Source organism: Telmatherina bonti (genome assembly GCF_933228915.1).
Source record: "Telmatherina bonti genome assembly, chromosome: 1".
In the NCBI taxonomy this organism is placed as follows: Eukaryota; Metazoa; Chordata; class Actinopteri; order Atheriniformes; family Telmatherinidae; genus Telmatherina; species Telmatherina bonti.
In genome coordinates this window covers 6,831,327-6,844,063 of record NC_136619.1, presented here as the reverse complement: position 1 = coordinate 6,844,063, position 12,737 = coordinate 6,831,327, and the positions used below count along the sequence as shown (strand labels likewise).

Genomic DNA, 12,737 nt, shown 5'->3' with positions numbered 1-12,737 from the left:
GAGAGAGCTCAGAGAAGAGACCAGATGTAATACAGATGCTGAATTATCCGTTGTTAGGCAGTCCCAAAGTGGGGAAATCTACTGTAGTTCAGTCTTGTGGTTGTAAACAGTCAAATATATCTTTACTGTAAATGCTGTTGACATAAAGTTGTTAGTAAAATCAACAACTCCAACAATTTGTTGCAACACCTTAGCTACAAGCACACTTCGCAGTACCAAGAACTGCTGGCTTTTTACTGTTCATTTGATATTATTGTTATAAAACTGCATGAACTTGTGTTGATGTGGGAACTTAAGCATTATCTTTATAAAATAGCTCTTCTTCTGATTCCAATCTCATTGGTGTATGTTTTTGTTTTTTTTTTTATTAATGTGAATGCTCATGGGGGCATTCACATTACTGAGATCCTGTTCAGCCATTTTTATTATTATTCCACCAAACTTTGCTGTGCAACTCCTCCTGCGCTGTTCAGGTCACTTCAATCGTTCACGTCTCAAACCCTGCAGCTCCTTCGGGAGATGTGCGCTACAACTTCTGTCGTTTCAAATCTTTGTAGTTTTTGAGATATTTAGCATTTTGTAAAAAAAAAAAAATTAATTCAGCCTTGTGATTGGATGAAAGTCCTTCCAACCAAATGCAGATTGGACCTTGCAAAAATTCAGCACAGCGATCTGTCAGTTTTTGCACAACGAGCTGAGAGCTGCTTCAACCGAGTTTTAGAGCTCTTCACCAGTTTGCAGTGTCTGGTTCATCAATTTGCCGTCCCCATTGTCTTTCCTGCAAAATGTTTGGCACGCTACTCCTCCTACACCTTTTGCCTCACTGCAACCATTCAAATATCAAACTGTTCAGCTCATTCAGGAGATATGTGCTGTGACTTTTGGTCTTTCTGACATGTAAACTTTTCAAGTTATTCACATTTTTGCCAAATGTTAAAATCCTCTCCAGTGATTGGACAAAACAAAAATCAGCTCAGCAATTGGTCCATTTTGTGCACTGGTACACAGGTACACATACAAGAAACAGGTTCAAATACAACATTTAACATATAGCTCCATTGTCATTTGTTGGCTGTTGCTTGTGTGATGGCACGCATTTCTGCGGTCTGCTCAATGTGAACTATTTGTCACAGCTGTGCACTTCAAATGTCACAGTTAAATATGAAGGATTTGTTCCAACAATGCTCCCTGCAACATTTCAACACTTTGATGAATCTTAAACAACTTAAAAAAAGGTTTTTCACATTGAACAATAAAGTCTGTCACGTCACATCTTTACTGGAGTTTAGTTCAACCTCACACATGTTTTTCCTGTCCCACTGCTGGAAGTGAAAAAAAAGGTGTTCCATCCCAATTGGAAACATCTTTTAATGCTTTTTCCAAGGTGTAACTGAGGGAGCTAGTGGCCTAGTGAGTAAGTCAGTGTGCTTCAGTACAGAAGTTCATGGGTTCAAACCCAATGTGGGGCAATTACAATGTCAAGTGTGACTTCTTTTTTTTTTTTTTCAATTTCTTATACTGATGCAATTTCATTTCAATCATTCAGCATAGTTCAATAAATGGGCATTCACATTTGCTATTATTTCAATAATAGCTGGTTCTAGTTATTATTTAATTTCCCTTGTTAAAAATGTAAAACCAGTCCGGTTCTACATGTTGTATTAAACTCTGACCTGTCTGGATCAGGCTTTCCAAGCACACCTAAAGCAGTTTACAGAAGCTACAAACTCCACCTGTCAGGTGTGCCCATTAATGAAGGCCTATGACCATCATGACAACAAGCTCTGTTGGACCGGTAACTATACCAGTTTGGATTGATTCCTGCTGACTGGGACAGTTGGGGAATGATCTCATTATTTTCAGAAATAGTGCTGATTGTTGTTTACTTTTGTGTTTGCACCGATCCAACATTATTTCGAGGAAATGTTCATATTTTTTGGGAAAAATTACACCCATTATTAACTCCGCTCCCCTGACTCACAGGGTCTCAGCTGTCATCATTGCACTCTTGGAAAAACCCTGTTTCCATTACTTATGATGGCAAAATAATTAGTTGTGGATTTGCTCAGGCAGCACATGTTGAGCAGCATCCATCACTACCTGATGTACACCACATCGGCTGTCTGCTCAGAATTAAATTTGCTTTAGAGAAATGGGACATGGCTGAAGGATTTTATCATTTCAGAGACATTATTATATATTTAATAGAAGCAGGCAGAGAGGCCAACAGATGCTCTCTGAAGAGGAGAGGGGAGAGGACGAGAATGAATGAAGGTGCAAGTGAGAGTCAAAGCTCATATAAGCAGATAAAAGGATTTCCTACTCATTTCAGGAGAGGGTAAGGTCAATTAGTGTGCACCAAATCCACAGACAGTGTGAAAGAAATCAGGTGCATATAACTTTAATGTTTTTGTTAAATGTAAAAAAGAAAATTTCTAAGGAAGAATAACGGTGAATATTTTGTTTTTGTTTCTTTTTGTGACGTGAGTTTTACGTCGTTTGGTTTGCCGTTGTGAAGATAAAACGGTTGCTCCGTCTCTGCTCCGTGGTCTCTTGAATGATCGCACTGACCATCATTGAAAACAAACCGTTGAAATCACTGAGCTGCTTTTAACCTGCAGGTCAGTCGCAGGGGAAATAATGTGACTCGGCTCCTTTTGAAAGTAAATGTAGGATTAATGACTCTGAAACCATCCTGAGGTTCAGGCGAGTTACTGAAAACGTGTGTGCATGCATGCGGGGGATATGGAACACTAGCCATTTCCAGGATTTTATTTTTCCATGTGGAGCTTTGGAGTAAACACTCATTGATTCTCAGTCTCGGGGATTATGAAAATACTCTACTTATAGCATTACTTATACCCTCCTTGACATTCTAAATCCCATTTCAAGAACAAATGTGGAATGAAATAAGGAAGCTCAACGAGAGCACTAGTTAAATCTGCCTTACTAAGATTAAGGCTCCCTCTTTCTCTCCCCCTCGCCTTCTCAATATTGATGAAAAGGTAAAACTGTAGTAAACAAAAAGTCCTTGAAATGTCCACATAGCGCAAGCCGAGAGAGAGACGCACAGCCAGACACAGAGTTCATTCACTGCATACGGCAAGCTGATGCAATTTTTGTCACACCATGAGGACGCGACAAAGCATTCCTGCCAAGATATTGTCTTTAAACAGTGCAGTGCGGAAATGCAAGGAGAGTAATATTCTGTCTGCTTCTGCATCTGGATGAAGATGTATTGATGCTGAAGTGGGCAAAAATAAGGCAAAATGCTCCAATCAGTCTTAAGTTTATCACCTGCAGCCTGATAGTTTCTCCTCACGCTGCTGAAGAGACATCCACACCGGGGCAGTCCGAGGGACTCCGATCAGAATTTAAAAATAGGTCTCACCTTCCTTTGATTTGCTTTCACCATGCATCTCACTGAAGCAGACCAAGCCTCCTGAACAACATCATACAGTTACTGCAGCGAGGAGATATTCCCCCAAACAACCACTGACCAAGGAGAAGAAAATCCAGCTCATCGATCCAAAACAAGACTTCCACACCGAACAGTGGGGCAGAAATATAGTTATGCAGTCTCTGGGTTTCTGTTTTTACTTTGTGATCAATTCCTAATGCAGTTTTGTCCAGAATATGTCCAGAAGGAGCAGCAGGAGAGACAGCCTCATATCCACACGTGTTGCTCAACCTCATTTCTTCACTGGGTGGTCTGTTTGCGTTTATACTGCAAGCCAACCACGCCAGCTCAGGTGGAAAGGCTTCCTAAAGGAAGGTGTTGTAGAGTGTTTGGTCCAGGACCTTTCAGCTTTGTGGGTCATGAGGTTTGGCCTTTTCGGATCAGAATTGCACTTTCTTAAATCCACCAGAAGACAGTAGGTCCCATCAGGTTGTTGCTGGGGAAGTGTGCCTCAGACTTTGCCATGTTCCTTGAAGCCTCCTCAGCATGTTTTGGGTCCACGCTGCTGTGCTGTTAGCGAGGAAGCTGATACTGCATGGAGTGCTGTAGCCCTGTTCAGAGTAGGACTGGTATACAGGATTATTAACCTATGTGGCGAGATAACAGCAGAATGTTGCAGTTGAGCAGAGTAGGACACCTGTACTTGTTTTTAATCATGTGATTGATCAGTCTGTACAGGATTAGTTTGTAAGTGTTGCTAAGCTCGATGGGATTCCCTAAAGATTCCATACTGATCTGAAATGAACCCAGTTTCCACCAAGGTCTCTGGTTGGCGTGGTTTTGTGTCGTGAATCCTGAGTTGTGTTGCTTTTCCACAATCAGCTCTACTGAGTTAGTGGAGTATAGACTTGGTAGTATTTGTCGCATTAGCTACAAACATCATAGTGGTGTGACACCTTGCCTGAATTTCAACAAATGAGGTGACAGAACATAAGGAGAAGAATAAAGAACAATGGTATGTCTTCTTCTTAGCATGCAGCTTGAACTACAATCCAGGTTACACTGATGTGTCAAGCTCCACCTCATTTTTACAGCATTAAACAAGACAGTTCTGTCATTGTTTACTTTCTCTGTTTTTAACCAGAAACTGCCTAAAAATGACTAAACTGGCATACAGCTGTACTACCTAGTATTAATAATACGTAGTAGATGTGGTTGAGTTAAGTCTTTGTCCGAATCTACAGTCTCCCAGAGTCCAGGTGTGAGATCAGGGATGCCCAGGGTCAGAGACTCTCAGAAACATGCAGACGTTTTGTCCTAGAGGTTCTGGTGAGGACAAGGAGAAGTGGATCCAACGTCACTTTGAAAGCTGGAGCAAGACTGACCAGAAGAGGCTCTACATTCAGGCAGAGTGCTGGAGTCGTTGACCTGTCTGTACCCCAGAGGACACACTCACATCACAGAGAAGCCCTGTAATCAGGGAGAAGTAAGGAAAGAGCCAGGGAGGGAGAGAAAAGAGGTTCTACTTGGAAAGGCAAGGGACACAACTGTGACTTTTAACAATTAGAGAAAGTCAGGGTTACAAACTGGATGTGAGGAGTCTGAGGGACTAACACAATAAGTTGCAACACAATGACTACACACTGCAGTTATAGCTGTCATAGACCTGTCAGACCGGCAACTGGTAACCTGGACTGTGACATGTTTCATGTTTTGATGCAGCTAGCAGACGTAAGATGTGGATATCTGCGTTATTTATGAAGAACAACACAGATTCTCAGTGTCATATTAATGTAAAGTAGCTTTTATTAGACACAAACTTGAAAACTCTTCCAGGAGTTATCGTTTCTCTGCTGTTTGTTTCCATCCTGGATGGCCATTGTACAAGCCAAATACTCCACATAGATCGGAGAAGTAACCAGTCCACAAACCTGTGCAGTGGGGCTTCATGGTTAGCATACATTTCTGCTAACATGAGAAGCAGGACAAGCTATAAGGAATATGATTTACATTTACGTTTCATAACAGAAATGTTGAAAACTTTTAGCCTGGACTGAGAATCCAGATCTGGATTCAAACGTTGGCTGATTTTCTTGTGTTTGCATAAAAAAAAAGGCTCATCAGTTTAGCGTGCTGCTTACTCCTCGGATGTTTCTTCAGCCTACAGCCTACTGTGAAACCACAAGCAGTTTTATTATTTTATAATAATAATTGCACATTCGCTCAAGTTTATCTCTTGTATGACTGAAGTTTAAGGGCTCCGCTGTGTTTCGGCCCATTTCTTCTGCTCCCTCCTCTACTCTCTTTCTCCTTCTCATTCCTTTTTCACTCGCCGCTGTGAGTTGTGTGTGTTTGAAGTTGCAGCACCGCGGCAGTTTTTTGTCTTCAGCCAGTGTTGTTGGAACCGTTAGCCGTGACGCACACACCAAAACCTAAATAAATTATTCAAAGACGAGGAAATAAGATTAGAATTAAGATGATAGAGCAAAGATATGATGTGATAAAAGGAAAAAATTGATTAAATATACACTACATGTATTTATTGTAGCAATCAGATAGGATACATGTTGTTTGGACATTTTTACATTTAAGAAGCCTTTTAAACTCAACCGAAGAAAAACTGGAGTCTGTTTTTTATTATTATTCTGTATTTGGTCAAATAAAATGTGAAACTATCTCTATCAGTCTCCCAGTTGATATGCCCCCCCCCCCCCCCCCCCCCCCCCCCCCCCCCCCCCCTCCAGATTCCTTGGATGATAAGATGCAGTTTGGTTTGGTTTGATGGGCATGTGAACGGTTCCACTGGCAGATTGGTGGGTAGGGAGGGTTACTCTGAGCCATTTCTCCTAAGTTCCTTCAAGCTTTCCTTATTCAGACCGATAATTTAGTGGCAGACAAAGTATTTTGTGTCAGGAGGAGCTTATCGTCTGCGATGGAACGGCGAGCTTTCCAGGTTGGACCCTGCCTTTCACCCAAAGACTGCTGGGATAGGCTCCAGCTTCCCTTAATCAGATGGTTAGGATGATGAATGAATGTAAGAGGAGCTAATACTCTGGTCATTTGTTTAAAATACCAAAATGATTTTTGTTCATCAATAAAATTGCGAAGCCTTTCTTTCTAGGGGCGTGTTGCTTCCTGCTTTGCTCTTAGTCCCATCAGAATTCACCACACAGCAGAAAGCATTTATAAGGCTGTAAAGGGATATAAATTACACTCAGACTAGCAAAGAATCACAAATCCTTCTCCCAGTTAATCAGCTTAGCATGCTCAGGTAGCTGGTCGATGCTGATTGTTTAGAAAAAATGTCAAAAATCAGCAAGATAAGCAACTGGACTTGCAGGGGAACGAGCTGGGAACTGCTGGCTATAAAACATAAGTAAAAACAAAGAAAAAATGAAAAGGAGAAATGAATAAATAATAGTTGAGAAGATTGTGACACTGCATTGCATAAAAATGAGTATGCAGTCTTGCAAAAAAAAAAACAAATATAAGAGTTCTTCCCACACTCACACCGGTGTACAACCACGTGAGTGAAATATTTACCTTCTTTTTCACCTATTTGTGTGAAATCTCAAACCCAGAGACAGAACAGTGTCTGCCCAGCGCCTCCAGTGAAGCCTCTGGGGAGGAGAAAGCAGAAGTGAGTTGTAAGGTTGGATCAAAGCCAGGTGCAAAGGCTGCCATTCTGTATTAGGAGTTACTACCCTCCCCCCAGCCCTCCTCACCGTCTGTCTGCTGTGTCCCTGTTTCCCCCTTTGGACCCACTGATGGGAGCTGACATTCGCCTCAATCCCTCACACTGTATCCACTGAGCCCATTCTGAGCCCCCAGTCTCTCCTCCTAATGCTTCGGCTCTGTTTCAACCCGACCTACTCATCCTGCCCACCCCTTTTTTCTAGCATTTTATAGTGTGTTTGAATGCATGCATGTGTGTGTGTATGTGTGTGTGTGTGTGTGTGTGTGTGTGTGTGTGTGTGTGTGCTCATCCATGTCTGCTAGAACCAGTATCACCTTCTCTTCACTTTTTATTATGTTGAACATGTTAAAGATTCAGCTCACATGAAGTTCTGGCTGGAGTACCGTAGAGCTTCCTCATCACCAAACAAAACTGCCATTTAAAGCTATGAAACCTTCTAGTTTTAATAATGCATTGTAAAGCAACACTACATACTACTAAAGATTAAAACTCCATGGATCTGACACATGTTGATGGCACACTGATGTGCAATCCTAGAGGGCTTCTGTTCCACAGAGAAACACCATTTGACCACCTTTTTTTCCAGTCGAGAGCATCACGTAAAAGCTGTGTTTTGTTTAAGGCACTGCTGCACCACATGCCAGCAACTGGATACTTAAATATTGGTTGATTTGATGACGCTCCGCTTCAGCAAAGAAATCCAAGAGAACTTTATTGGAGGAAGAGATGGAAGAAACGCATTAAAATAAGCAGAGTGACTTTTACTGGCTGGAGAGATCTCAGAGAAGAGGCAGGGTACAAGATGGCTGCTGCAGCAGCCTTTGTTAGGAGACTGCAAACTCTGAAGATCTTCCAATGTTCAACAGACTTTGAGGGTTTTTTGAAGGTTAATTTTTTTAAACTTTTTTAATTTTTAATCTGTGACCTTAAAGTCAAATATTTAGTAAATTTTTTCCAGATGTTTCCCTGTAGCGCACGTTCGCACTCAACGGTAAACATGTACATACGGCTCCTTCTTTCTGACCTCTGAGCTGGATATGTAGCTAAAGGTAGTAAACAGAGCAGAACCACTAGAGATGATGGGGCACTGTTTCACTGGAGTGCAACCAGTGAGACCACAAGGAAGAAGAAGAATCCGTTTTGTATTTCAGGGTGGACATGGCAATGCAGTTATTGCATAGGACTACATTATAGAGTCCATTTTGCGATCATTCTTTTGGCAATTTGGACATGCAGCCTGCTATTTTCTCCTCATCGCACATCACATGAGTACCGACTGTCACCATGGTTACCAGCATGAGTTATTTTCTTACATTGCATATTTATTGTATTTCTTTCTTAGTTGCATATTTATTCATTAAATATTTATATCAAATTAATAATCTATAGTTTTGTTTTTTTTTTTGTTTTTTTACCTGCTTTGAATTTATATTACTTGCACCACTTTAAGCTCATACTGCAATGCATTGTGGTCTGTATTGACCTGCCTAGTGAGCATCGATGCTTACTACTTTTCAGGATGCGTTCTGGGTCATTTTGAACGCACTACATTTTTTTCTGTCTGTACATTCAAACTCCCCTAGAAAATGGCGTGAGCACTATAAAGGGCACGATGTAGGGAACAATGTGCACCCAGTGCATGTTTTCTATTTGAAACTGAAGCTGCAACCCAGAAAGGAATTGGAAACTCCTTGGTGGATGCTTGGGACTATGTGGGGAGGGATATTTAGCTAAATTTGGCATGGATGCACCTGTATACTTACATAAAGGAACCTAAATGAGCCCTTAGAGAGTAAACATCAGAATTAATGTGAGATATTAGTCCGTTTCTCAATGATTACGTGTTGTAAGCTGACAAAGACTTTTTCTGTGAGCTTTACCATTCATATTTCTGTCTTTATTAAATAATACATCAAATAATCAGGTGTATTGTGTAAAAGGAAGATGAAAAGCTCATCATTAAAAGTCTGGGGAACATTAGCATCACGGTACATTTGAACTTAAGGCCAAAACTCTCTGGAGGAGTAGCTCTGTGGTAAACTGTTCCAACGGCATTGTCTCTGAAAAGCTCCAACTCGGTAGTCTTTGGTCCGATCGCAGTCATGGCACAGCGGAGCTGTTCATGATCTGAACAAGCCAAGTGGTTCCCTGAGTACTCATTACTGCCCAAATGTGGACAGCCACACTCACAGCTTTGTGCTGATAACAAACGAGATTTGGCAACGATAAGTAATCAGACCAAACTGGAAACCTTCTGTGGTCTGTTTTGTGATAAATGGAGCGTCACATGATTCTGTTCCTACGTACACACAGCTGTACCTGAAGAGTCGTACCTTTGTTATCTGCTGTTTGCTTTATCCTAATAGTTTATTCACTTTTTGTTAACTAAAGTAATAATTCTCAATTGTAATATTTGTATGACAGGTCATTATGGTTTATTTGGAATCAGTGTTTTATCATTTCTGACATGTATTCATACAAATTTCCATATTTTCTCGGTTGTTCTTTAGAATCTTTGCACCTCTTTAGGTAAATGTAAATCTTCACAAATTTCTCAAACATTATCTACAACAACATCTTTATGTGTGCCTTCAGGTGAAATTAGACTTGAATGCAAGTCAAGCTAATGAGTTTGCACGTTCCTTCTCTTCCCACTTCAAATGTTACAATGACTTCTTGTTACCAGTCCTTAACCATTGAGTGAAAAAGCATTTTGTACCATATCACAGGACATACACACACATGTCCCACACTGAAAGATGCTTCCTAATGGTTGTTAACACATGCAGCTTTTAGGATGTCAGTATTATCCTGTGGAAGGAAGGAGGGTTAAAAATGTGGATTTCTATGTAAAAAAAATAGTGTAATTCTGCATGGACAGGTAAATTGGCATTCATTGACAACTCTATTTGTGCTGAGATATGAACAAAGAAAGTTGGAAAGCACGGAACTAGAAATGAGTCACGAAATGCATGTTCAGGTTTTCTGTGGAAATCTGAGTAGCACTCCAAAGTCCCTAAACTCAACTACTACTGCACAGATTCTGGCATCATGGGAGAGGTTCAGGCACAAAAAGCTTTTCACAAAGAGTAACCCATTTAAATATTGGAGTATCTGTACCTGGACTGGAGGAACAAATGTTAAGTAGTTCAGAAAATTAGTGATCAGTGTTCTCTGTGTGAAGACTATCAAGGCCAAAACCATTAAACGTCATTTTAATGATACAGACCAGGGATAGAGTTCCACGTCTTTTCTTTATTTACTTTTATTTAAGGTTTAGACTTTTCTAGTTATTATAATTATGACAACAAAAGTTGTTTTCTAGTGTAGAAAGTTTTGCAGGATTTGTGAAAACCAAACGCGACTTGTGTTTTCTTTGCAAACTGTTGTTTATACAGGATGATCCTTCTTGTTGGCTTCAGTCACTGCAGCTGAAATGCTTTTACTTTGTAAATACAAGAAAAAAATGTGCTTTGAGCCGAATCAGCAGTTTTATCAGTGTTTAACTTTGACGCTACAGATGGTGGTTTGATGATTTTCCTATCCTCTTCATGAACCGTAAATGCCTAAACAGACAGATTATTACTTACTAGGGGAGATGATGCAGCCTCAACAACATCTAATGTTGGTGTAAAACATCATGTACTAGTGCAGTACACATTGCATTCACGGACACTCACAATAAAATACTAACAAATATTTATTTTAACCTTCATCACACTGCATAAAAAATTATGATTTTTTTCCTTAAAAAACGGCATTTTTTTCACAAACAGAAAAAAAATCATGCTTACCTGTTTCAAAAGCACAAATCTTTCTTGGTAATACAGAAATATGTTAATAGTTGAACATATGAATACTATGAACATAATATGTTCATACGGTCTTTCATTGTCTTTTGCATATATTTGTTGAAAAAAATAACACACAAACAAAAATATATTTACAGTTTTTCTTTGTAACTTTTTATTGGTGAAGATCAGGGCTGCTTTCTACCTTGAAATTCAAAGTGAGCAACACGACTCGATCGTCCTGCTCTGTCCCTCTTTGTGTCTTTTACTTGGTCGGCGTACCGATTAGTCTCGCGGACGAACAGAGCGAGGATCTCTTTGTTGAAGAACAGCTCAAACATTCCCCCTTCAGACTCATCATTGTCTTCTAAATGTGGCCCTGCAGGTTCACAAACAGTAAACTGTCTTACTGTATTTCGATGCATTCATCCGCCGGCAGCTGACGAGTGCTTGCAAAAACCGGGTGCATGAAGTGTGTTGAAGGTTAACTGACATTTACCTTGGTAAGCCTTGGGTGTTTATGGAGGCGGCACCTGCAGGACCAGACACGTTTAGGGTTCCTCCCCTGTGGCCACATTCTCTTTGGTCCTACCTTATTTCATTCTACAGTCATTTAGCAGAGGCTTTTCTCCAACGCGACCTACTTCTGCGGGTGAGAACAACACAAGCAAGGTGACATCATAGATGGTGCTGGTCCGGCCGCTGTGAGTCCAGTTGGATGTAGGTGTTGCCATGTAGTGCTGCAGGTAGTGCCATTGTTTCAATTTGTTTTTGTTTTTTGTGTTTTGTTTTGTCTTGTTCCCTCCCTGCAATAGTTCCTTTGTTAAAATAGGAGAAACAACAGGTTTGGTTGTTACTGATGACCGCGCCATTTGTTGTTGAATCTGCTCTCCTGTGTACAGACTGAACATCTGTGTAAGTTAATGAAACAATCTTTCACTTCACTTTTCACTCTTATATCTCATCTGGTGGCTGGAACGGCCGCGCCTGAAACTTAATAGCAGTCAGATCTGAGCCGTACGGCGGATCCTGGACGTGCACAGAGAGCTGAACTGCAGCACGAGCTTTGCGTTTAACAAGAACAGCTGCTTGCTTTGATTAGAAACTCAACCTCAAGTGGTGAAGAGCCCAAATGCTTGTAATCACTGCGTTTAAGCGCCGTTGGTACTTTAGCTGCAAACACACACCGTGCGGACACACACCCTTACAGAAAAGGATTTTGTCAGATAAAGCAAGACCATTTAAATCATTTTCCCACAAAGCTCCACTCTGCACTATTTCTAACTTAAGCACTTTGGATATAATTGTGTTTTTTTCCCACTGAGCAAGCGTGGAAATAATGAGGCTGCTTATGTGTGGGTCCCTTCCTGTTTGTGCTCCTCAGACATCACAGCAAAGGAGTTCATTGAGCTGAGAGGGAAGCAGCGGAGCCGCTACGAGCTGCTGGTGGACTTCCTGTCTGAGATGCTCTCCGTTCCGCCAGATGAAGTCAACATTTTCAGCCTCGTGGATGTGAATGAGCGAATGCTGGACGTCCGCTTCGCCGTGCACGGTGGCCCCTCCTTCCTCCAGCCCGAGAAGATGCACGGTTATCTGGCTGCGCACAAACAAAAGGTGAGTCGTGCTTCACCTCCAGCAGCCTCTCAGCTGAGCTGACACTGTAGAGTCCTGTCAACTAGATTGCTTTACTGGTTGATCTGTTGGTGACTCTGCTCTGGACTGACTGACAACACAGCCTCTGAATGACACACACGATATAATCAACTGCACACCAAGTAAACACGTCCAAAGTCATCAGCATGTCAAGTACAAAGGAGTACAAGTACGAGCATTTAAAATACGTTTGTGC

The 12,737-nt window shown here is 41.1% G+C and overlaps 1 protein-coding gene across 1 annotated transcript in view; it reads left to right on the top strand.

Annotated features, from left to right (window-relative positions):
• The window catches only part of LOC306755142 (neural-cadherin), a gene marked incomplete at both ends in the record, with an annotated part of 401,965 nt that overhangs the window by 251,875 nt on the left and 137,353 nt on the right, over positions 1 to 12,737 (top strand). The window contains one exon of the mRNA XM_079239421.1: positions 12,273 to 12,502. Coding sequence (XP_079095547.1) covers positions 12,273 to 12,502 — 230 coding nt within the window. The remainder of the gene's footprint in view (positions 1 to 12,272; positions 12,503 to 12,737) is intronic.